At 51.6% G+C, this 24,778-nt stretch overlaps 1 protein-coding gene across 6 annotated transcripts in view; it reads right to left on the reverse strand.

Annotated features, from left to right (window-relative positions):
• Window positions 1–24,778, reverse strand: part of SPTAN1 (spectrin, alpha, non-erythrocytic 1) — a 48,155-nt gene that overhangs the window by 3,788 nt on the left and 19,589 nt on the right. The window contains exons 22-50 of one of the 6 annotated variants that reach the window (XM_010856834.1): window positions 24,715–24,774; window positions 23,409–23,607; window positions 21,947–22,051; window positions 21,502–21,525; window positions 20,924–20,959; window positions 18,801–18,848; window positions 17,986–18,077; window positions 17,535–17,679; window positions 17,253–17,434; window positions 16,566–16,665; window positions 16,244–16,441; window positions 15,994–16,140; window positions 14,498–14,601; window positions 14,230–14,392; window positions 13,820–13,834; window positions 12,084–12,215; window positions 11,693–11,830; window positions 10,746–10,850; window positions 9,226–9,434; window positions 8,109–8,229; window positions 7,803–7,924; window positions 7,335–7,467; window positions 5,617–5,715; window positions 3,875–4,034; window positions 3,184–3,260; window positions 2,394–2,603; window positions 1,728–2,024; window positions 1,113–1,225; window positions 758–775 (exon numbers count right to left, since the gene is read on the reverse strand). In XM_010856834.1, the coding sequence (XP_010855136.1) occupies window positions 758–775; window positions 1,113–1,225; window positions 1,728–2,024; window positions 2,394–2,603; window positions 3,184–3,260; window positions 3,875–4,034; window positions 5,617–5,715; window positions 7,335–7,467; window positions 7,803–7,924; window positions 8,109–8,229; window positions 9,226–9,434; window positions 10,746–10,850; window positions 11,693–11,830; window positions 12,084–12,215; window positions 13,820–13,834; window positions 14,230–14,392; window positions 14,498–14,601; window positions 15,994–16,140; window positions 16,244–16,441; window positions 16,566–16,665; window positions 17,253–17,434; window positions 17,535–17,679; window positions 17,986–18,077; window positions 18,801–18,848; window positions 20,924–20,959; window positions 21,502–21,525; window positions 21,947–22,051; window positions 23,409–23,607; window positions 24,715–24,774 (3,552 nt within the window). The remainder of the gene's footprint in view (window positions 1–757; window positions 776–1,112; window positions 1,226–1,727; window positions 2,025–2,393; window positions 2,604–3,183; window positions 3,261–3,874; window positions 4,035–5,616; window positions 5,716–7,334; window positions 7,468–7,802; window positions 7,925–8,108; window positions 8,230–9,225; window positions 9,435–10,745; window positions 10,851–11,692; window positions 11,831–12,083; window positions 12,216–13,819; window positions 13,835–14,229; window positions 14,393–14,497; window positions 14,602–15,993; window positions 16,141–16,243; window positions 16,442–16,565; window positions 16,666–17,252; window positions 17,435–17,534; window positions 17,680–17,985; window positions 18,078–18,800; window positions 18,849–20,923; window positions 20,960–21,501; window positions 21,526–21,946; window positions 22,052–23,408; window positions 23,608–24,714; window positions 24,775–24,778) is intronic. The other 5 variants (XM_010856838.1, XM_010856837.1, XM_010856835.1 and 2 more) reach the window with 5 other exon arrangements.

Below are 24,778 nucleotides of genomic sequence, written 5' to 3' on the forward strand. Positions count from 1 at the left end.
GGGGTCCCTAAATCCCCCCCCTGCTCTGCCTTTAGCTGGTGCTCATCAGTGGGCACCTCCTCCTGCTGCCTCCTCTAACACCTGATGGACCTGCCTGCTGGGCCTCTGGAGCACTAGTCTAAGCCACCATGGTCCTGGGAGACAATGCAAACGTGCCTGATCTGGGCAGAGGCCCCAGCCTGGAGAGGAGGCCCTCCCCAGGACTGGGCAGGATGGCCCTACGCCTCTCAGGGCTCCTCCCAAGCCCTCTCCCCCATCACTTAGAAACCCTGGGCCCTTACGCTTCCTATGAAGGCAAAAGATAGCCTCAGCCCTCAGGGGCCAGTGCACAGGGGGACTTAGCACGCCAGCCCGAGCCCCCTCAACACTGTCGTCCTGTCTCATCCCGTGACCTCCGTGGGACTAAATATGGTCCCATCAGGCACGAGGCAAAAAGGCAGAAAAGTCCAGGGTAATCCCCACAGCTGAACGAGCACGGGGACTCTCCCGGCTCTGGCCTTTGGCCTAGTCTCTCTCCCTAAAGGAACCTTTGGAACCTGAAAGGAACGTGGGAGTGGCTCCCCTTCCTGGACTGCAGGCCATCGGGTGGGGGTGTGGGTGCCAGGAGGGGGCGGGGGAACGTGCAGCCCGCCCGGGACGGGAAGGCCCATCCCGGGATCCTCTGCAAGCCAGGCCACGATGGGACGAAGGGCAGAGGGACAAGCACAGGAGACACCACCACACCACGAGCCCGCAGAAATAGGAAGTCAATATTAACCCATCGAGGAGGTACGTTCTGTGGAGGCGGGATCCAAGCAGCCACAAGACAGGGCGGTGTCCGGACAGCAGCGATCGCAAGGGGCAGAGGCAGACACGAGAGAGAGAGAGAGAGACAAAACCAGATCATCAGTACCTCGTCGACTGGACTCTGCACCTCTGTCACCGTCACCGTGCGGGGCCGCCACGCTCAGTCCCACCCAATCCAGGACCAGCGACTCATCTCGGGAACAGTCTCCTGGCGAATGCTCCTCAGTCTGCCCACCCCTCCGGCCGCAGCCAGACCAGGCCAAGCTCCTGACCCCGGGCCTGGGCACCCGGAGCCCAGGACCGTGCTCCCAGCGGTAGGGCCGCACCTGGTCTCCTGGATCCACTGGTGGAAGGCGTTGGCATGCTGGGCGAACTCCTGGCGCAGCTTGTCATTCTCCTCCTGCCGTCGCTGCTCCTTCTGCAGCTCCAGCTCCCTTTCCTGAGGACCAAGGAGGCAAGCAGAGGATGAGATGGTTGGATGGCATCATCAACTCAACGGGCAGGAGTTCGAGCAAACTCTGGGAGACGATGAAGGACAGGGAGGCTGGGCATGCTGCACTCCATGGGGTCACAGAGTTGGACACGGCTGAGTGACTGAACAAGGAGGCAGAGGTGTGTCACCACGCCCCTTCACAGACAGGCCCGGGCTCAGCAACTGCCAGCTTGTCTTAGCATCCGATACAAACAGGAAGTAGTTTTCTGAAGGTGGACACAAGATCCACGCCCTTGGGGGGCCAGGGAGGATGAGCTATTAACCTCAGCCCAAAGACAGCACAGAAGGCGTCTGGGAGGCATTCGGCAGCTCCACAGACCTGGGGTGGGGTGAGGGGACCCACACACGGTGACTTGTGGTAAAGGAAATCGCCCTCCATCCCTGACTGCTCGCTCCTCATGGAGGAAGGGCTTCCCTGCCAGGGCCTGGCCCTCCTGCGGGGAAGCACCTTGATGATCTTCTGTAGGTTTCTCCAGGTCTCCTCCAGGGCCTCCATGGTGAACCAGGTGTAGGGGTTGGAGGCCACGCGGAAGCTCTTGATCTGGCGGTCCAGCTCAGCCAGCTGGTTGAAGTCGGCCTGGGCCGAGCTCAACGAGGAGCGGAAGGCATCGTGGGCCTCTCTCAAGGCCTTGATCTCTTCCAGAGAGTTGCAGCGCACCGGGTCGGTTAAGTCCTCCTCTGCGTTTTCAAACCAGCTGTTGAAGGCTGAAGCCTTTTTGGCAAAGGTCAGGAAGAGATCCTCCACCTGAAGGCAGAGGTGACCGAGTGAGCACAGCTGCAGGTATGGTGCAGGGCCGTAGGGACCATCCTCGGTGGGCGAATGGGCAGGCTGCAGTGTGGGGCCCAGAAAGCCAGGGCTCGTTCCCAGGGCATCGGGCTCGCTCGCTCACTCGCTCACTCGGCGCTCTGCCTCCCTTCTCCCACTGCTAAGGGGCCTCCACCTTTCTCCCACGTTCCCCTTTCTGGGATGTGCAAGCTCAGCGTCCCAGGCGCTTCCAGAGCAACAACCTTATGAAGACAAGGGCCCCACCTGGCTGGTTTATGTTGATCCCATGCCCCGGAGCAGAGCTGGATTGCTGTCCACGTGTGCATAGCTGGCCAGGGCCGCGCTTACCTTGCGGAAATGACTCTGTGCCTCCAGCAGCTTCTTCTTCCGGGTAGCCGAGTTGGCCAGGAGCTGGCTCCACCTCTTCATGAGGGCAGCATGGCGGGCCTCAATGGCCTTGGACTGAACGTGCTTGGCGGCCAGCAGCTGATCTTTGAGGGCAGTGATGTTGGCGATGCCCTCCTGCTGGAAGGCCTGCAGGCCAGCATCGAAGGTTTCCTGGAAGGAGGAGTGAGAAGGCAGGGACCGCATGGGAGCGAGAGAGACGACTTCGCTCTGTCCAGCACCCTGGCTGGGATGGCAGCCTCAAGTCCCCACCTTCCCCTGACACTGGGTCAAACCTGGCCACTTTTCTGCATCTCCTCAGACCACAAGTCCTGTGGCAGCTCCTCCTCATCCCCGCTTTTAGCCTGGGGCTGATGCACAAGGGCGGACTCGCCCCACTACCTCTGCCAAGAATGCCCACCTGGCCCTCCCTTGACCATTCTCAAATCACCCACCGTGATCTAGCTTAGATGCTGTCTCCTCTGGGGAGATGCTCCGATCAACCCTCACCTGCTGGAAACCAAGGCAGACCCTGCTTGGGTGAGGCCCACACCCTGCGGTGCTCAGCCTTGTTAGCACCCAACAGGCTGCAGCTCAGAGGCCTCGTCTGAGAGCGTCCTGAGGACCAGGCTCTCACCAGTCATTCCCAGGGCCTAACATAACACAGTCAAAAAAAACATGCTGACCATCATTCACTCACCAGAGAATACTATGTGAGTAAAATCCAATCATCAGTCAAATAGCTGTGACTGACCTGTTTGGTGAGGAGAGTTTGGACAGAAGACAGATCTCGACCATAATCATCTGTCTTCAAGCTGTTCTCCTTTTCACCTGGAAAACCAAGCAAGAGTAATCAACCACCCCGTCTCAATTTAAGAAATGAATTAAAAACAACAACAAACCAAAAGACAAGAACACCCAGGCATCTACTGTCTTGCTTACATTTAAATTCCAGTACTCCTGACAGCAGTCTCTGAACACACCTGAGCTGGCTCCTTCCCGCATCCAGGCCCCTCCTCTACGTCCCTGATGAAGAGGTCCCTCTTCCAGCCTGTGCTGGATGTGGTTAGGTTGCTACTTATGAGACAGCAATTACCAGGGTCACATGGGTCCTGAAATCAGTGCAGGTCCCCTTGCCAGGGGGGTGGACCACAAACACTCTGGACCCGTGTAGCTGAGGAGGCAGTGCTGATGCAGGCTGGTCCTGCTGGTGTGGCCCTTGTGCTGCGACACTCAGGACCTTCGTTTTGTTAACCCCCACACTGGCCCGGGGCATCGCTGAGGCCCGGCTCTCTGCCTCAGGACCCTGTCTCCTGCTGTTACTAGTGGTCTGCCCAGGGGAGAGGGTCTCTGGTATGCCCACATCCCGCCGGTTTCTTCTCCACAGAAGAAGATCATTTGCTCAGGAGGGAACGAGATTCCAGCAGCACCGAGGCTACGCTTACCGATCCAGGACTCCACCACATCGGCTTTCCAGTTGAACTGGAGGAAGGCCGAGTTCTCGTCGAGCTTTGCCTTCCTCTGGGAGGCAGCCTTCTCCAAGTCTGACACTTTCCCGTTCAAGCCCTTCATCTTGGAAGAGATGTTCTCCTCATGGTGATTGTTCTAGGACACGGAGAAGGCAGCCGCCATCAGTCCTGCCCCTGCCGTGGTGACCCAATCTGCACCCCGCGCTGCCCGGCAGGCTCGAAGCTCCTCAGATGGGCCGCGCCCCCTCTGCTCCCCGCCCCAAGGATTCGCGGAGGCTTTTCTGAGAACACCACAGAGTAAGAGTCTTACAGAGATGAGCACTAAGCAGTGCCACTCCTGCAAGTAATAATGCAGATGTGATAAAATGTTCGGTCACAATGAGGTCCTCACTCATATTATTTTTGATACCAAAAAATGAGAAAAAGCCAAAATAATTATGACTTACTGGCTACTATGTGTATCCCATAAAAACAATGTCTCACAACAATATTTTCACACTGTGGATATTAAAATGTATTAAGCTCCAATCACTTTGATTCAGTCTTGGTTAGAACTGTATGTGAAAACACAAACTGTTAAGTCAGCATAAGATTTAAAAAGCTCAGGGAGCAAATGAAGACTGTTGTTGGCAACCGTGCACCAGGCTCTTTGCCAGGAGATCAAAGAACACTGGAGAGCGCCATCTTACAGGCTTAAAGGACAAAGAATGCTGGCGTGGGCGCACGAGTGTGCTGAGTCCTGCACGCGCCTCGTCTTTGTGGACACTGGTCTGTATCTGAAATTAGCCTCTATCAGGTTATCTGCCCATGAGGGCAAGAAGTAAAGCTCCTCAGCAAACATGGATTTTAACTACACTGTTACCACAACACCAGGAGCAAACCTCTCATCTGATCGCCAGGGCAAATTCTGTGATGAGCAATCTTACTCACTCATGACATGTTTGTGATAGGAAATCAGAGTTGGTAGAAGTCATCTGTCTTGCGGAGCTCATGACAGATTGAGGGCACTGCATTTAGCCCGGATTTCAACCTGGGAGTGACCTCACTTCACTGCTACTGAGAAAGTACCAAGATATCTCCCTTATTTTTTGCTTTCACCCTAAAAGGCTGTTTGAATGCAATGAACCTTGAGTTTTAACAGATGCGTTTGTCCAATGTCCGAGAGAGCAGCCGGGTTTTACCCTCGATGTATACCAATCCAACAGGTGCCATTTAACTTTGTGGGTGGCTCTGCACGAGGAGAGAGTCTGGCGCGGGGGTGGGTCCGACCTGGAGGTGTCAGCTGGGGCCATCTCTGGTGGGGGCTTTAGGGGTGACGACCTGTGTGTTCTACCACCTCTATAAAGAGCTGAATTCCTGGAGAAGAAACTAGAAGAGCAGCCCCATGGCAATGCCAGTGTCCCAAAAGGACTAGCAGGTCTACTGTTTTGCCTAATTAAGGCAGAAAAATTCAAGTGCTGCAAAGTCAGCTTTACTTGTTGACTTCAGAAGAGGAGGGGATCTCCCTGGTGGTCCAGTGTCTAAGACTAAGCTCCCAATGCAGGGGGCCCCCTGGTCAGGGGACTAGATCCCATATGCTGCAACTAAGAGCCTGTACGCTGCCACCGAAACCCAGCAAAGCCAAATAAATAAATATTAACAAAAAAAGAAGGAGGGCTATCCAGTTAATCATGGAATACAGGGATGCAACTGCTATTGGGAAGAGAGACCAGGCTCACCTTCTTAACCAGGTCCTGGCCGTTGGTGCAGACATCATTCACTCGGTCCTTGTGGACAGTGAAGTCCGTCTCGAAGGCTTCGTGTTTCTTCAGCAAGCCCTGCAGTGGAAGCAGCCAAGCCAACTCCTGAGAGCCTGGCATAGGTGGTGGGCAGGACTACAGAGGAGCAGGACTAGGGGTGCCCTCACAGGGACCCCAGTCAGCTGGGGCAAAGACGACAATGGATACAGAATAAACTGGAAATCATAAAGTGTTAAGCGTGACTAGAGGTGGGTGGACCAGGGAAGGCCTTTCTGAAGAGGTGAAGCTCTTGCCAGTCAACCAGCACAGGCCTTCTGTTCCCTGGAGACCACAGAATGGACACGGAGGAACCTTCAGATAAGCATCAACTGAATAGTGATGCCTGCCCTAAGATTTAACTCAAGCATGTCTCCTGGGGACCTTCAAAGTCTCGTCTTTCCCTCCACACAGCTGAAGCACTGGAGACAGTGCCCCTTGTGTTGGCTTTCAGGAAACTCAGCAATGCAGAAGACAGGAGACCACTGCCTGCTTCTCCCATCTACCTGCATCCCCCGACCATCTGGGAGGATTCCCACTGGCAGAAGCGTGGCTCAGGTGCCGCTTCAACCATCGGGAATGCATACTCTGCTTCCACAACTGGGGGCACGGATGGAGGAACACTCACTACAAAGTACCACTCCTCTTATGAAGAGGGGAGCCAGGCTGCTCTGTCCCACAGGCCAGGCCTTAAAGCCCCTGCAGCCTTGCCTTGGCCTCCGTTACCGCCGCCCACAGAAGCTGATCTAACCTTGTTGGACAGTGAGAGGCCACTGAGACGTCCCAGTTAGAGCCACGTGAATGACGTCACCACGGACTTCTCAGCCCAGTGACCCCCTGCCTCAGTGCAGCTGTGTGAGCGGTCCCAGGGAGAGCAGCTGAGAAAATGCCCATTAATTCAGATTCACGGGGAAGAAACTGCTCTCTTTAGTGTTGTTCCACAGCAATGGCTAACCAAGGTACTGAGGAGGTGTGTTGTGGGTTGAACTGTGTGCTCAAGATACCAAGTCCTAACCCAGCACCTAGGAATGTGGAAACAAGGTCTTTGCAGATGCGACTGAGTTAAGACGTGGGTGTCCGGGTGGCCCTAATCCAGTATGACTGATGTCCCACGTGTATGAGAAGAGGGGAATCCGAATATGGACACACCCAGAGAGAATGCCATGGAAAACACAGAAGGAAGACCAGCAGCCCTGGGAGAGCAGGACAGAGGCGGAGCTCCACTGCTACAAGCCGAGCTCCCGGAGCTGGAGGAGGCAGCAAAGTGGAACAGCAGGCCCTACGGACACCTTGATCCCGGACCTCTGGCTCCTCAAACTAAGACAAAACAAGCTCCTGTAGTTTTTAAAGCCACCTAGCTTGTGGTAATTGTTAAGGCAGTCACAGGACACTGAAGAGGTCCCGGCAACCTGTGGTGATGATACCAGAGATACTGCTGGGCTGACAACAGGGTTCCTTCCAAGAACCCCATGAGTCGAGGCAGACAGAATCACCCCAATTCTGTCTACACAAAGGCAAGAGTCTCTGACACGGGCTCCTGAGGACTGAGAGTCGCCAAGGAGACCTTGCCTGACAGCCCTGAATGCTCTCCTGGTAAAAGCATGGCCACTGAGCAAGCAGGCGAAAAGGGTGGTCAGCGGGCAGCAACCCCGGTCTCTGACCTGGATGGCAGCAAGAGTGTCTCCATAATCTTCACTGGCCACCAGGGTCATCTTCTCATTGATCCAGGCTTCCTCCTCCTCCACGTTGGCTACAAACTGCTGATATTCCAAAGATTCTTCTAGCCGCTGGCCCCTAATTGCAAGAAATAGTTAAAAAATCAGCCATAAGTTCCTCTAACTTGGACGCTTAAAAACATGAGTGCTGTGTGGGTTGTAAATGGTTCATTCAAGCCCTTCTCCTCCTCCTAACATGAAACAGCCAGTGCTGACGAAACAGGAAGCTCTAGAACCATATGTGGGGTCCAGCTCGGGACTACACGTAAGGGGACCAGCTCAGCCTGGGGCTGTCAGAGATGCTTCTGAAGCAAGGTGACTGTGGCACGGTGCACCCCCAGGAAGAGGTCCCGAAGGGCTGGAGGGCCCAGAGCCCTGAGCAAGCCCCACCCACTGTGCCCCCAGCCCACTCACCGGGCAGCTGCCAGCTGCTTCAGCTCCTTCCAGTGCTCCACGAACTGCGCCAGGCGCTGCTGAATCTCCTCCTTCCCGATGGTGTTGTCATCAGACAGCTTCTTTCCAGTGTCCAGGACACCCTGACGGGCGAGAGCAATTAGACTCACAGTGGTCGCGCCTGCTCCTTCATGCTTCCAGGCAAGGGTCTCAAAATCCGATTCAGACTTTCCCCACCGCTCTCTGGGACGAGGGGCTGTAAACACTGCAGAGACCTTAGCAAGACGAGCTTGTCTAGGCCCATTCAGCCAGGAGGCGCCCCCTCACCTGAATGGCCGGCTCGTGGGCAGCCAGCTCTGCTTCCAGCCGTTTGTGCTTCTTCCTCAGGTTCTGGACGCCCGTCAGGTCACGGCCGTAGTCCTCTGAGCTCACCAGCAGCTTCTTTTCCCTGGACAACACAGGTAGGCAGTCAGCCTCCGTGTCAACTGGAGCTGCGTGGTCACAGAGCTGTGACGTTCACAGACCCCACGGTCTCCTTCCTGCGCCTACCCACCCCTTCAGGAGCGTCTGTGCCACTCTTCTAGGGAACAAAGCCTCCACTTCCCAATGCAGAGTCCACGCACGCCTCAAGGAGCACCCACTGTGCGCGGCTCTGCAAGGGCTGCAGGAGAACAGGAGGAGCCACTGCGGACACCCCATCAATCCCACCTTATCAAACATACGCCTGCCCCAGGTGGCGCCATGTGATGATGCTCCTAGAAACAGCTTTCTTTAAACAACTCTTTTTTTTTAAATTTTGGCCTCATTGTGTGGCACATGGGATCTTCGATCCTGGACCATGGATGAAAACTGTACCCTCTGAAGTGGAAACACCAAGTCTTAACTGCTGGACTACCAGGGAAGTCCCATAAATAGCTTTTTAAGGAAGTGAGGAATTGAGAGGATCTTGGCAAAAAGAGAATCGGGTAGCAGAGAATGAGATGGTTGGAAGCCATCCCCAACTCAATGGACATGAGTTTGAGCAAACTCCAGAAGCTGGTGAAGGACAGGGATGCCTGGTGTGCTGCAGTCCATGGCGTCACAAAGAGTCGGACATGACAAAGTGACTGACAATCAACAAGCACAATCTGTCCTTAAAAATGGTCTGTTTACATGCTCTTTCATCTGAAAAAAGTACACTAGAATTCTGAGGGCGGGATGATAAAAACAAACCACAGCAAATTTCCCTTACCCCAAGCAGCAGTCTTCCCCAGGTGGACCTCACTAACGTTACCAGTCACCAGACACCAGGAGGGGAAGCAGAGACGTCCCACCACAGGCGTGTGGCAAGGCTGGGCCGAGCTGGGCCCGGAATCTGACCCATGTCCGCCTCGCCACCAGGGTCCAGGAGAGAATGAACCCCAGGGTTCCTAAGGCTCTGGGGACGCCGAGCAGGAGCACGTACTTGATCCAGGACTCCTCATCATCCATGTCCCGGAAAAACTGGTGCAGGCGGTGGGACTCATTCAGCCTAGCTCGCCGCGAGGCGGCCATGCTCTTGATCTTCTGGAAACGGCCGTTGATGGCGTCCCGCTTGTCCTTCACCTGGGAGGTGTCGAAGGCGCTGCTGGTCATCAGGCTGTCCGCCTGGCTGTTGAGGTCCTTCAGGCGGTCCTGGGGCCAGGGACACGGCAGAGGGTCAGAAATCTGGGTCTCCCAAGAGCATTTGCTTGTGAATCAGAACTTCTTCACTGAGGGGCTGGTTTAGGGGTGTGGACCCCTGGGGCTCTAAGAGATCAAAACTATTTTCATAACATTACAAAAACATCTGCCTTTTTCTTCTCTTTTACTGCATGAACATTTGCACTCATGGTGCAAAACCCACAGCGGAGGTGCCACTGCTCAAGTCAGTGGCAAACTATGAGCAGAAATCTGATTCTTCACTGCTACCACTTTTCAGCAAAAACCGCTCTTTCACTTAAGCACATCCTTAAACAAGAAGCCAAGTTGTTAATTTTATTACATATCCATCTTTGAGTACGTGTCATTTTCATATCCTATCTGATAAAATGGGGAACCCACACAAAGTACTTCTGTGGGTGCTGAAGTCCATGACTGTCCAAAGGAGAAGCACGTTCCGAGCTGAACTGGCCACTTCTTTCACAGACCATCATTTTCACTCGGAAGAACGGCCAATAAACTATGGTCATTCTTAACTTTGGGAGTGACAAATACTTTATCGAGGATGAATAAAGTGAACCTGTCACTTTAAAGAAAACTGAGTTTATTGCTAATGATAAAATTCAAACTTTCCTGAGAAAATTAGAATTCTGGACAATTGGCATCCACCTCCAGGAGCCTGACAACTTTCAGACACCTGAAGACCTTTTCCCCCTTGAGACTGACTCTAAAGGACCTGGTGCATTTGGGGAAGGACAGCAATGTTCATCCCTGAGTCTCAGAGCCATTTTATACTCTAAACTACTTCTGACAGCTCGTAGGACAGTTTATACAGATTTTACATGTCAACATTTGCCATTAAAAATTAAACGAACAGTTACATTTAAAAAAATGTTTAAGTAAAAAAAAAATCTCAGCACGTTGCCTACTGTGTGTTTTCATTTACATGACACTCTCTAATGACGAACTAGAGACGGTGAGCAGAGCAGCGGGTGCCGGGGGCCTTCGCACTCCCAGAACAGGGTCTGTATCTTGAATTTGGTGGTAGTGACGCAGATCCACACACTTAATACGACTGCGTGGAACTATGTGCATATACTCACAGAAACAAAACTGAATGCATACAAAAACTGTGAGGCCAAATAAGGTCTATGAATTGTAGCAAAGTAAGATAAATGAAAAACTGTATTAACCCGGTTAAAATAAACCCATCACAAGTTAATATAAGTAACATATCTTATGCATAATTTCTCACTTTTGCATGTATAATACCCCAGACCGTTGCCTGGGCACCACTCTGCTCACCTCGTGGGCAGAGATATCTGCCTCCAGCAGCTGATGTTTTTTTAGCAAGTTGTTCACAGAAGCCAGGTCTTTGCCATAATCCTCAGAGGCCAGCAGGGCTTCCACCTGGGAGTCAAAGGGGAGATCACTGTTGGCTACAAATGTCTGTCCACCCGCTGCTGCTCTGACTCGGTGTGACCAGCCCCACTGCCCACGCCTTCCCTGTCAGGCACAGACTCAAGGGCCTGTGAGTGTGAACACGCCAGCTGCCTTCACTGGGGCATAGTGGTGGAACACACAGCAGCCCCACTTTCCTAGGGGGAACCTCCCTTAGGCAGAAAGCATTGGTGTGCCTGACAGCACAGGAACGGCATTGGAACACTTTAATTATGCCCTCACTCCGTGATGGTCTGAGGCAGTTATTCAAACGTTCACAAAGAGTTTTTCATGACTTGAAATAACACTACCAATACATACCAACGATAAATTACTCATGGGCTCAAATACACACAGAGCCACGGCTACACAAAAACTCCTGGAAATAAGTGTGGACCAGATGTATATAGAACAGTAGTCTCTAAAATTTTCTCTTTAGGCTTTCTATACTCTACACTGTCTACAGAGACTATGACTAACTCCAGCTTCCTGGCCCTTCACTGTCCTATTTCCACCTGGGCGCAGGCTTGGGGGAGCGGCCTGCACACAAACCCTACCACCTCCTCCTATTCGCATTCTTTGCGGAGACAAGTGATCCAGATCTACATCTCACACAGATAAGCTCTCTCTTCTCTACACGTTCCCTTCCTCTGCTTAGAAACCCGCCGGAGCACACAGCTCACACCTGACAAGGAAGATTCCTATTAAAGGGGATGTCGGCGAGAGCCCTGCCTGTTCACAGAAGCCCCTGGGGGGAAGGGAGCCACAGCGTCACCTCAGACCCTCCCTGGTGGGAGAGAGCCCGGTGTCACCTCAGAGAGCCAGAAGTCGAAGTCCTTGATGCCAGTGTTGAAGTTCTGCTGCTTGTTGGCTTCTTTCAGCTTCTGGCTCTTCTCAGCCGACTTCTGCACCAGGAACTGCCACTGGTCAGCTAAGGCGGCCAGCCGGGCCTAGGCGAGAGAAGCAAGTCGTCAGAGACAGGCAGCCCCACAGCCAGCGCCCTGTTGGGAAGCCCTCCTCAGCGAGGTTGATGAAGAGGCTCACAGGCGCTGCTCTCGCTAGCACCATCAGCAGCGCAGACTGAAACCTGGATACTTTCCTAAGACTGAGTTTCAGAGTCACCATCAAGCGGACTCTAATGCTGACAGTGAAGTCCAGCGCCTCTTCTTTCCCGGCCAGGAGGAGGGGAGCTGGGGCCCATACCTTGACGGCATCCTCGCTGCCGGCGCAGGCCCCGCGGTCAATGAGGGAGTTGCCCATGTCGATGACCCCGCGGATCCGGTCCGCATTGGCGTGCAGTTCTGCCTCGAAGGCCTGGTGCTTCTGATGCTTGCTCTGAAAACACCAAAACAAACCCCCCCACTGGCTTTCAAAACCAGGTCCTGTGAGGCAGTGTCTTCAGGAATAAGGGGTTCTCAGAAAGGAGTGGTAGCGAACTTAGAGAACTAGGGGCAGGCAGCAACGCTTTTCTAGAGGCAGTCACAGAATCTGTGAGAAACGCTTCTGGAGTCAGTCTGGTGGGAGTTCAGAGAGAGCAAAGGCACCAGCTCAGGAGCAGGTGAGCTCACTCAACTCCTGAATCAGAGTGAAATTCTACAAGCAAACGCTTTCCAACACTTTTGCAGGAAGTGGCAATGGCCAATTGTAGTTCTCAATCTACCTGCGCATCAATTTCTACGCACGGCTTCCTCCCTAGGGAACAGAAGCTCTAGGGAATAACACATCTGGCCTCTCATCACCTAGGGTGGCCGTCCCCATGACACCAGGCATACGAGGGTGAGCCTGCCCCACCATCCAGAGAGAACCCTGAAGCTGCCGCAGAACTGGGCTTTCCCAGCTTCTCCTTCGGCAGTGGTCATCATTCAAAACTCCTGGATTTATCAAAATCCAGGCTTGACTGTAGGTAAGAGCTTCATTTTGCTAGAAAAGAGGGCTGGAAGAACGATGGGCATCTGAGGGGCAGGGGCCTGACAGGGAACTTAAAACCCTGCCGAGATACAAGCTGCAGGGGCACCACAGGAGACAACCGAAAGGACACAGCTGTGGGACAGCTCTGGGTGAGAAACGCAGGGTCTCGGGCAAGGATGATATCCAGGGAAAAAATAAAAGGAAAAAAGCAGTGCAACTGGGGAAGGATTCTGCATCACATGTTTCATTTCAGGGGCAGCAACTGTCAGAAGATGGAGGCACGTGGCTGGTGAAATGCAGTGCCAACATAAAGCATCCTGGCCACATGCTACTAACACTCAAGCCCAACTACAGAACAAAAAAGGTCTCAGATGCCCACATACCCTGACAAGAGCCCAGGTCCCCTCTTTTCCTGACTGCTATTCGGCTCAATTCCCATCCATTTAAGCCACTTCTAAGCTACATTTTGACTATAGTCTTTCGCTGCCCCTTTGGTGATGTCCACTCTGATCTTAAGCTCTCAAACCAGGCTTCTCGGAGACTTAGAAGCGTTATCACCTGCTACTTTGTGGACCTCTCGCTGTCCCTCTCCAGTGACCAGCACTTGTGGACAAAAGGTCACATGGGCAACGAAACTCTCCTAGCTGGCTCTGCCCCCATCCACCGAGAGCCCTGAGTCCACGCCAAGAAGAGCCCAAACTTAGAGAAAAGTAATTTCGTTTTAAAACAGTGCATCTTTGGAAAGAAAGCAGTTCACTGCTGCCCCCCAAATCAAACACTGTACAGAACCTGCCTAAGTGATGAGCCGGGCGTGGGGAGGGAGGAGAAAGGGAAGGGCTCAGGCTAATTACAACAGAGAAAGCCACATCCCACAGGGACACTTGGATGGAGTGTGATGGATGATTAGAAACGAAAAGCACGGATGAAGAAGACACCAGCAGACTGTGACCATGATTATGAGAATCTATACACAAGAGCACAGACAATGGAGCTCATTTAACTAAAACTCTTTAAGAAAACATAAAACTTACCAGCAGCTTGGAAAGCTACAAAAACAGATTAAAATAACAAGAGTTCAGTACACAAGAGTTCAGTACACTGATGTGAATATGCAATATCACCTATTCAACAGAAACTGTCATACTTCCCCTGGGAAGGCCAGCATTTGGAAACAGCGGTTTTAAGGGGGCCTTTTCTATAGCTCTAACGCAGGCACAGCCTCAGCAGCGTCAAGTGACGGAAGCAGCTTCTTAACTGGCTCTCATCATTTAGGGGAGGTCTTCCCACCGGTTCACTTACTAAAACAATTTTCTTGGCATTACTGTGAGTAGAAGGAGGTACCTAGAGATAACTCTCCCTTCTAAAGATGCCTTATTTTTAGCAAGAGCTACTCAGGAGCACAGGCTACTTCAGAGACACACACCTCGTGGGTTCAGCTCACCTGGATGTTGGTGGGGTCCTTATATGACTCATCACTTGCAGTCTGTAATTTTTCACTGATCCAAGCTTCAATCTCGTCTACATCCCGGCTGAACTGCTGGAGGGTCTGTGATTCTCCCAGCTTTGACCTCTTCTCAATCATCTGAGCTTTTAGACGGCGCCACCTGAGAAGGTGGAACCGAGAGCAAAAGTGAGCACCCCAAGGAGGTAGTCAGGCCGGGGCTCTCACACAAGTGCAGCAGGACCCGTCAGCTGCACCGACCACCCACCTGTCCAGAACCTCATTGCGCCGGCTGGAGATGTCGCCTTTGGCGTAGTGGCCACCAGCGATGAGCTGGTCAGCAAAGGACTGCAGGGCAGCAATCTTCTCCTCCTGTCGGCAAAGAGAATCGTAAGGTCAGGGCGGGCAAGACGACTGCAGGTCCGAGAAGAGAACGGTTATTTTGGGTGACTAGCTGGTGACGGGATCAGAATACACTGACACTTTAGAAGCAACAGTGTAAAAAGCCAGAGGAAAGCTTGATTTCAATCATTATTAGAGTAGAGTTTAACTCAAGAAGGTGCCAGGTCATGCTGGGGTGGGGCCGGGGTTTGAACACCAGCAGACATCACAAATGAACTAGGCTTCATCACCTATGAGACGTAGTCCACTGGAAAAGGGAAATTGGGCTTCACAGGGAATTAATTCCTGGGCGGTCCCATGGTTAAGACTCTATGTTTCCAATGCAGAGGGCACAGGTTCAACCCCTGGTAGAGGAACTAAGATCCTACATGACTCAAGGAGTGGCCAAAAAAATTTAGGCTTCACAGAAAAAGATCATCAGATTTTCAACAAAACGGTTTACAAGCCAAAGACTTTTGTAACTTTCTGGTTCATCTTCATATATGCACTTACCTACCCACAAATTTGTTTTTCTTCCCTTTCACTATAAAAAATTTCCCCTGTGGCATCTGTTCTCAAAATCTTTAAAATGCCAGAATTTATATACAAAGTTTAAAAAAACTATTTACGTATGTCACTTCTTCTAGACTGCACAGGTTTCACTAGACCCAGTGGGGACTACACTGCTTCCTGTGCAGTCACCACCAAGTGCTTTATTCACGTGTTTCTTCTGGCTGCGCGGGGTCTCTGCTGCTGCACGTGGGTTTTCTCTAGTTGTGTGTGGGATTCTCACTGCAGTCACTTCTCTCGTTGCGGAGCACAAGACTCTAGGCGCTCGGGCTTCAGCAGCTGTGGCACATAGGCCATAGGCTCAGTAACTACAACTCGTGGGCTTAGCTGCCCCACGGCGTGAAGAATCTTCCAGACCAGGGAGTGAACCCACGTCCCCTGCATTCACAGGCAGATTTCTATCCACTGCGCCACCAGGGAATTCCCACCACCAAGTATTCTAATTCGAGGAAGTTGCCAAAGCTCTCCAGCCGAGTTACGCAAACAGAAGCTATCTTTGGTTCTAATCACTGAGAGCAGGCAAAGAGAACACGCCAACAGAGACAGAAGACATCAATCTGGGAAAACCCAGCTACAGGATCTAAGGTGCAAAGGCCTTCTTGCTCTTGTCTAGTTGCTTAGTTGTGTCTGACTCTTTATGACCCCATGGACTGTAGCCCACCAGACCCCTCTGTCTGTGGGAATTTTCCAGACAAGAATACTGCAGTGGGTTGCCACTTCCTCCTCTGGAGGATCTTCCTGACCCAGGGGTCAAACCAGTCTCCTGCACAGCAGGTGGATTCTTTACCGCCGAGCCACTGGGGAAGCCCTTACCTGGACATTAATTGCTTTATCAAAGTCCTCGTGTTTTTTGATTAGAGCCTCCACACTGTCTAGCGAGTCCCCTTTGTCTTCTGTGTTCAGAAAGGCCTCTCGGGCAGCCATCCAGTTCTCGGCCTGCTCGCAATCCCGATGGAACAGCTAAAGAAGGGGAGAGGGATATGAGGAGACAAGGAGCCTCTGGCACAAAACACCTGGTCTGAAATCCTGTGGCAAACAGGAAGCTACCATCCAGAGCAGGTACCTGCAATTCAAGGCACTGATCCAGCATCATCCTGCGCTGGACCCAGGCCTTCTCAAGGTCTGCACGCTCCTGGTCTAGAACATCGAGCTTCTCCTTGATCTCGGGGCTGGCGTAATGCCCATGAGCCAACAGCTGCTGCCCAAACTGCTCGAATGCCTGGAAAGTGCCAGCTCTGGCATCAATTTCTGTCCGGTGTTCCTGCCAAGAGGAGGGAAGGGATTAGGTAACTGGCAGGAGGAGCTGCCCACTCTCACATCAACCACTAAAGTCCTCCTGGCCTGGCAGGGTCACCATGTATGCGTTGCTCAGCAGGCCGACCCACCTGGTGTCGCTCCAGCAGGGCCTCAGCTCCGGTGACATCCTTGGCTAGCTCGTCTGAGGACACCAGACCTCGGATTCCATTGATCCAAGACATGAGGTCCCTGGAAACCAGAGCCACAGAGGAATGGCTATTACATTCCCTGGCAAGCGGGCCTTCTGCCCAGGAAAAGAGAGGACTCCTAAGTCTTGTCTCAGAAAATTATTTGGGATTAACCTATTGAATCAGGCTAGAGCTCTGAGTTGGACATGACTGAGTGACTTCACTTTCACTTTCATGCATTGGGGAAGGAAATGGCAACGCACTCCAGTGTTCTTGCCTGGAGAATCCCAGGGACGGGGGAGCCTGGTGGGCTGCCATCTATGGGGTCGCAGAGTCGGACATGACTAAAGCGACTTAGCAGCAGCAGCAGCAGCAGAGCTCTGAGTAAATTATTCCAAAGCCTCTTGTCTTACTGAATTAATAACTTTAAAAAATCAAGAAGTCCTCACAGAAAGAACAAACAGGTATATAAGATCTCAGGATCTCGGTTCCCTGACCAGGAATTGAACCTGGGCCCTTACCAGTGAAACCACCAGGTCCTAACCACTGGACCACCAAGTAATTCCCAGGATCAAACCTGAGATGTGTTCAGCCTACGCATGTATTTCATCCAGCTAGAAAGGCCTCTGGCCCGAGCCTGCTTCTCACCGGAAGTCGCTGAGGAAGCGCTGCAGGTCGTGGGAGTCGCCCAGCTTGGCCTTGCGCTGGTCAGCACGCTTGCCCAGGCTGCTCCATGCCTGGTTCAGCTCAGTGCACTTCTCCTGCAGGTCCTCTGCCGACTCGGGGTGGGACTGGATCAGGCGCTCGGCTGTCTCCCCGAGCGAGTTCACCTGGGGAAGAAAGAGGTGAGAGTGAGAGGTGGGGAAGGGGGAGTGTGGCCTCCGGCAGAACTGAGGAAAGCCAACTCTGCGTCCGTGCGCCGCCTCTCACCTTGTCACCAAGGGCTGCGAGGTCCCTCTCGAAGCCCTCGTGCTTGCGCTGCAGGGCCTGGACACTGGCCAGGTCATGGCCGTAGTTGTCTGTGTTTAGAGCCTGGTTCTTCTCTTCGATCCACTCTTTGGTTTCGTCAGCGTCTCTGTAGGTAAGACGCACGTTCACATTCATGAGTGCAGAGTATGGCTGCCTTGACCCCAGTGTGTTTCACTGGCACATGTCAGCGGCCCACCAACTGCGCTCTAAATGGCACGGAGCACATGTCCACCCGCTCAGCAGTACTGACTGAGCATCCATCAAGTGCCAGAGCACCAGCACGGACAAGATCCAGCCAAGGTGAACCTGATCGTCGCCGGCTCCTTCTCCTGCCAGCCTGGGCTGCCCCTCACCTGTGGAGCCCACCCCTCACTGCCGCAGGACCACTCCTGCCCGTGGAGCCACCCCTCACCTGTGGAACCGCTGCACTTCATGGGCACTGCCCAAGAGTTGGCTCCGCTCCTCAGCCAGCTGCTGCAGGGACCGCCAGCGCTCGTTCAGCTCCTGCCGGAGGACAGGAGGCGTCAGCCCACACCCGACTCCAGGAAAAGGGCAGAACCAGAGCCCTGGTGGCTTCACGAGAAAGGAAAGCCTGGGGCACCGAGGACTTCCTGGTTCCGACCTTCCCAGTTCAATCGGTGAGCACACCATGATAGCCAAAGTCCAGAAAGTCAGATCTGGCCACAGCTTGCCAGACCCCACGGTGCAAACACTCTGCCAGCACCCAGCTTGGAATGGCCGTGGAAGCAGCAGGAGAGAGGAAGCTGATCTGTCCTCATCTCAGTGCCTAGCCCGGTGCCTGCCTCACAGCATCAGCTTCGGAACGACTGCCGAGTGGACAGAATCCCACGTCTGCCGCCCCGGACTTATCTTGGCGGCACCACTGGGGGGGAAGCAGCCTGAGCACAGCGTGGCTGTAGGACCCTGTCCTCAGAGGACAAACCAGCCTGGGGCCCAAAAAGGAGTCAGGAAAGGCCTTCACTGCCTTCCGGATAACACGCTCCCCACAGCTCCCAGCCCTCCGGGAGGCCCCGGCAGAACTGGGTGAGCCTATCATGGCTCCTGCCACACACAGAGAACAACAGTGACCAGGACACCTTTGGAGCCACGAGAGTGACAACTGCTACAGCTCACACAACTTGTGAGGACAAGAGCCTTGCTGAAGACGGGAGCAGGACATGAGGAAGGAGACCAGGGAGGACCAGGGAAGCTGTCCTGGTGTCTTACCTTGATGGAATTAAAGGTGGCCACGGTGTGAACCATCAGGCGAGCAGACTATGTGGGGAGGGAAGCAGAAGAGCAAACTAATCACGTGTCTGCTGATTACAAGAGAAATCTGAGATGCAAGTGCCATTAATTAGGGCCCAATTGTCCACCAAATGATTGTAAAAGAATACTGTCAAATTTCTGAACAGAGCAGCAATAAAGTACCAACAAGGAGAAAGTCAGGCAGAAACCCAAGTGCACAATCACATCCAACTCAATGGTTAATTTTACATGAAGAGTGAAAGAACAGTGGAAACCGTAATTAAAACAGTTGACTAGACAAAAAAAGCGGCTCAAAGACTACTGTGTCTTTTTCTTGTTCCTACTATAGGAGAAGAGTCCAGAAAACACACTCAATGGAAGAAATGCTGCCAGCTGAGACTATTTAAACACTCAAGTGCACCAATAATTTCATTTCTATTTATGGTTACTGGATTGTTACTCCTTCTAACAGTGGCCCCTTGAACTAAGGGAAACAACCTTACTGGATGAGAAAGAAAAGACACTGATGAATTAGCTTCCTCTCATCAATGTCACTTTTAAAAATCGTGCCCCTTGGGCTCTCAGAGCTGACCCGGTTTAATCAGAAAGAAACCCTACTTGACAGGCATGTGAGGCCTGTAATCCTCAAGTACATAACAAAAAGGAGGAGCCGAGTGTGTATGTAGGGAAGTCGGGCTCCTGGAATGTTCCAGGGACACACCCAGACGATGTTTTCAACCAGTGTGGGTGTGTATAGGGGTCAGAAAGCAGACAGCCATTGTTTCCCATTCTTTTCAGAATCAGGAAGTACTGGTGTTTATCAAGTCATCTGATATGTATTTCTGAAAAAATGTGTTACCAGAAAAACTCTGGCAAACTCTGCCAAATAGATGTCAAATAGATAAGGATGCTGCCCATTCATGACACCAATGACTAAATTTTGTTATGTAAGGAAATTAAGACAGAGAAAAAAGGAGAAAGTGGAATAAAAGGAAACATGCATCTTTCCAAGCAATTTATAGTCTATTTAATAAGCAGAATGGTCAGAGCCTGGGGAGATAAGGAGGCCAAAGAAACAAATCCCTTTCAACCTAGGTCCCCGCGACAAGCCAGGTGACAGGGCTGTGAAGTACCAAACGAGGGACTGGTGTGAGAGCCTGTTGCTAGGTTTTCATGCTTTCTTTGTATTTTAGGAAGATATGACTTCACGAAGAAACCTGCTTTTTCCAGCTTGTCTATAACTTAAGGGACATATTCCTGACGAGCTGAGTCAGGAGGAAAGATGCTCCAATTGGCATTGAGCAGCTGGCTCCATAATCATGGCCATAAGCACTACACACGAGAACGCTCCCTGGGCCTGCTGCTCAGAGTTACGTCCACCGTGGCTAAGCACCACCCCAGTCTCTGTGGAACAACGTCCACTGCAGCTTGTAAACATCTCGCCTCAGGACATGGACTTTCCATCAAGCCTTTCTTAGGCACCAGGAGAAAGCGGTCAGGCGGATGTTGAAAAGAAACTCTTCTCCCGTTTTCATCGTCATGTCATTTCCTCTAGAGCTGCAGTCCTACTGGTGGGACCATGCCTCACTATGCAGTATGACCTCTGCAAACTGCAGTCATCCCCATATCCTTGGTTCTTAAGGGGAAAGGGTCCCAGGACCCCCCAAGGTACTAAAATTCATGGATGCTCAAGTCCCTCAGAGCTGACGCCCTGTGTGCTCAGGTTCTGAATCCTTGGATTCAACCAACCATGGATCGAATGCCAGCATTTTCAATTGCTGGTTGGTTGAATCCAAACACAGATGGCCAACTGTACACTCTGGCAGAGACAGTATGTGACAAGCTCAACCCCTACCTGAACTTGTGCTGAGCGTCTGCAGGAAGACATGCTGCTTCTGTGTTATTAAGCATCACATTTCAAGATGTGACCGATTCAAAGAATATTAACACCAGGGTCAGAAAGACACCAGGCCACACAAGGCCAGAAATGACCACACTCAGACAAGCCTAACTACTCAGAAACAGGCACGCTAGAAAAGGACATGAAGCATTTCTGGTCCTGGAAAACCTCTGGAATTAACAATTTGCAGAGAAACTCTTACCTTCCAAGGGGAGGCTGTCTTGGAATCAGATTCATCCTGTTTGAAGAAAAAGGGAAGAATTTAGGCAGCGAAGAAACTGAGCACAAAACAAAGCTGCATCAGCTTTTCCTCTGAACGATGGGAAGTTCAGAGAAATCAGAACAGTGTTCCCCACTGCGAGTCAGAACTTATCACTGGCTGGCAGCAAATTGCAGGGCTGACTGAGGGAAATGAAGCAAACAGGAGTGAAAAAGTGTCTCTCTTTTTTTAAAATGCAGTAGGAGAGATGGCGAGAATGGGGAAATTTAATAAAATTTCCAGCTTCTCTTTATATCATTCTCAGAGGATTCTTTGAAAAGGGATAAATAAACCTAAGTAACTGCTGGCGGAAAAGTTCGAAGAAACCAGACAGAGAAAAACTTTTTGATTTTTGGAGAATGACACACAGAAATCAACTTATTTCTTTTGCACAGGCTTTTACACACAAAATGCATCTCTACAGGTTCAAGAACAGAAATCTTTATGGGACTCTTGACTGTATACTCTTCCCAAGAGTTAATCCTCAAGTTCAAGTTATAGACGGGGCACCTGACACTCACCCTGGGCATCGCGCCATACGCCTCCTACAAGCAGAGAAGGAAACAATCACATTATTAGAGGAAACATCAGTAACACCTGCCACTGTCAAGTCAAACTGGAGGCATGGGAGAGATTACAGAGAGACAGGCAACGTGACTGGCCAGAGGAGCTATTAAAGTCTACAGGGCGACCAAGTGTTTCTACACAGAACCTTTCATTTAAGGAACTGCATGAATTTATTACCAGTTAAGGCCTAAAAAAGATTCAATAACTACCATGATACTTAAGGGGCCTAAGGAGACCTGTTTTTCCCTCCCGTTGAAGGTAAACAACACAGTGCAGGTCACACGGAGAACCCGCACCCTGGCCCAACTGTGCACTGCGGGGCACGTGAGCTGGGCTACAGCACAGGCCGGGGGCGCCAAGCTGCTCCGAGCAGGCTCCACACGGGAGCCAGACCCCCACCTGCTGCTGCACGGCCTGCACCTCCTCCGCCATCAGACCTTCCGACTCCAGGTCTTCAGCCACCTTGTTAATGTCCTTCAGCCGCGACTCATTGGCCTTGAGATCCTTCAAAGAACAAAGACAATGTAACTAGAACTCACAACAGCAATCCAAAGGAGGACCACAGATACTCATGAACTACATAAATTTCTATCTGACAGGTATCCCATAAGTAGTTTTTCTACTCCTTGACAATGACTTAAATCAGAAAATCCTGCTTGCTGCTACTGAAGAAGGAAGAAAACCACATGGCGTTGGAAATAGCCTGTCTCTTACTTATTAAACGAACTGTAGTTAATGAAAAACTATTCTGGCTGGAGATTTTTTAAAAACCTTCCTTTGTGGGGGAGAGGACACATATTAAAAATGTGATGAAATTTTAGAGCTTGCCACGAGGCACCCTCCCACCCAACTGAACTGGTCATAAGAATATATATATGCTTCTTGGCCACAGTACGCAGGCATCTGGAATGTTGCTGATCAGGGATCAAACCCCTACCCTCTGCACTGGAAGCACAGTCGTAACCACTGGCCGGCCAGGGAAGTCCCACAAGAGTATTTTTAAACTGGAGGAATGGATACACAAGATGTGGTACATATATACACACCACGGAGCATTAGCCAATAAACACTAGAAGATCACTGGTCCATCTACAATGACAAGACTTTCCAAACCCTCTGTGAAGCCCCTAGTTACAGAGTAACATAATATGTGCTTCCATTTATATGAAACGTCCAGGACACATACATCCAGGGACAAAAAGCAGCTTGGTGTTTGCCAGGTGTTGGTGTGGAGGCGGGGAGGGGGGTAAGGAGAGGCTGCTTCATGGGTCTGTGGTCTCCTTTCGAAACAGACAGAAGTGATGGTAATAGAACACTGTCAACGAACCAAATGCTTCTGAACTGTATCCTTGAAAACAGTTAACTGTATGTTACGTGAAAGTCGCTCAGTCATATCTGCCTCTTTGCGACTCCATGGACTGTAGCCCACCGGGCTCCTCTACCCATGGCATTCTCCAAGAAAGAATACTGGAGTGGGTAGTCATTCCCTTCTCCAGGGGATCTTCCCAACACAGGGATTGAACCTGGGTCTCCTGTGTTGCAGGCACATTCTTTACCAACTGAGCCACTAGAGAAGCCCAATGTTATGTGAACTTAACCCTAATTAGGAGAACTACTTTTATACATTTTTGTATGATAGATTAGGCAAGTTCTTAAAACAACATGTAGAGAAAACTGCACGTATTGATGTCTTCTCAGAACTAAACTGGTGCAAGAAAAGTTATGATTAAACTTGTTTAAAAATGGCTACAGAGACAGAGGAATATAATCTCTGTAATTTTCATTCCAGACATCCACAGTCAAATGTCAAGAGATCCAAATCTTTGAACAATTTTCTGCTCAGCTGCAAGACCTCCCATACCTTCTGGAAGTCGTCAAACTTCTTCTGCAGCACTTCAACCTGCTCCAAGTCCGCGCCAACCTCCTCACTTGTCAGGGCCGCTTCTTTCTCATTGATCCACTGCTGTAGCTCGTTAGCTTCACGGAACAACATGAACTTCTTACAGCTCTTCTCCAACATGCCTTTACGCTTCTCTCCCAGTTCCAGCAGAGAATGGTACCTGAAGTAATTCAAGAGGGTGACGAGGGAGGGAGGGGAGGTGGGTTAACTTCCTATGGAAGCAGACCACCTGTGTCTTCGAGAGGCGGTCCAAGGCTGTGTGTTGATAAGGATGACACCGTGGCGGCAGAGTATCAGACAGCAGGTGAAGACACAGGCCCCGAGGACCCACGGACAGCCTCTGGGACAAGCACACACTGCACCATTCACAATGGGGTGGCGGGGACGGCCCGGCACACTCAGCCCCGGGGCCGCGTGTGCACTGACAACACCACAACCACAAATGACCAAAACCAAGCGTTCAGCACAACACAGGCTCCATGCGACCACAGCTGCCCGATGAGATGGACTTGCTGGGCGTGGTGTATGCAGAGGGCCTGTTCTCCTGTCGTATGATTCTGCCAGCAGCTCCCAGGTGGTGGGGAAAGGCACGCTGAGCTTTACAACAGCCTCATTCAGGGTGTTAGTATCTCTGGAACAGTAGGGAATTCCTACTGTTTCTAACGTTAATATACTTATTTCTCAGGAAGTTTTGGCCACTTTGGAAGGAGAAATCACGTAAAGCACATTTCATTAGCTGAGGATTTCTTATGAAGAATCCAACAACACTTGAACCCTTGGGAACCAAAATACAACAGGCTGAACTCCTGGTATCCTTGCAGATGTGAAAATAGCAAACTTAATACAACTGAGTTGAAAGTTAAAAAAAGATCTAGAATAGAATCTAAGTCTCCAAAAGCGAAATAAAACAGGAACGTGTTACCAAGAATCAGAGACTTTAAGAGGCATTTGGTTTCCTGCCAAGAGAGGAGCACTAGGGTACCGGCCGCCCGGTCTGCTGACAGTGGCTAGTCCAGTAAGAAAGCTAACAGCAGGCGAACCGACCAGGCTCTGAACGCACAGCTGCACAGAAGCACCAACGAGAGAAGCGGCCACAGCTGACACAGCTTCACCCAAACCCCTTCCCTCGTGAGCCAAAGCTGCTGCCAGAGACGGGCCCTCCCGCCACCTCGCCTTCCTTGACCAGTGAGCGCCTTCAAGAGAAGCAGGGAAGGGAGGATGGACAGGGGCGGCGGGTGGTGCTCGGCAGGGCTTCCGGCCTACTCACAGTTCTTCCACCTGTTTCATACGCAGAGACACGCTGCCAGCCTCCTTAGTTACGCGCGTCCTGC

This window comes from Bison bison, unplaced genomic scaffold (genome assembly GCF_000754665.1).
Source record: "Bison bison bison isolate TAMUID 2011002044 unplaced genomic scaffold, Bison_UMD1.0 scf7180017864375, whole genome shotgun sequence".
Classification (NCBI taxonomy): Eukaryota; Metazoa; Chordata; class Mammalia; order Artiodactyla; family Bovidae; genus Bison; species Bison bison.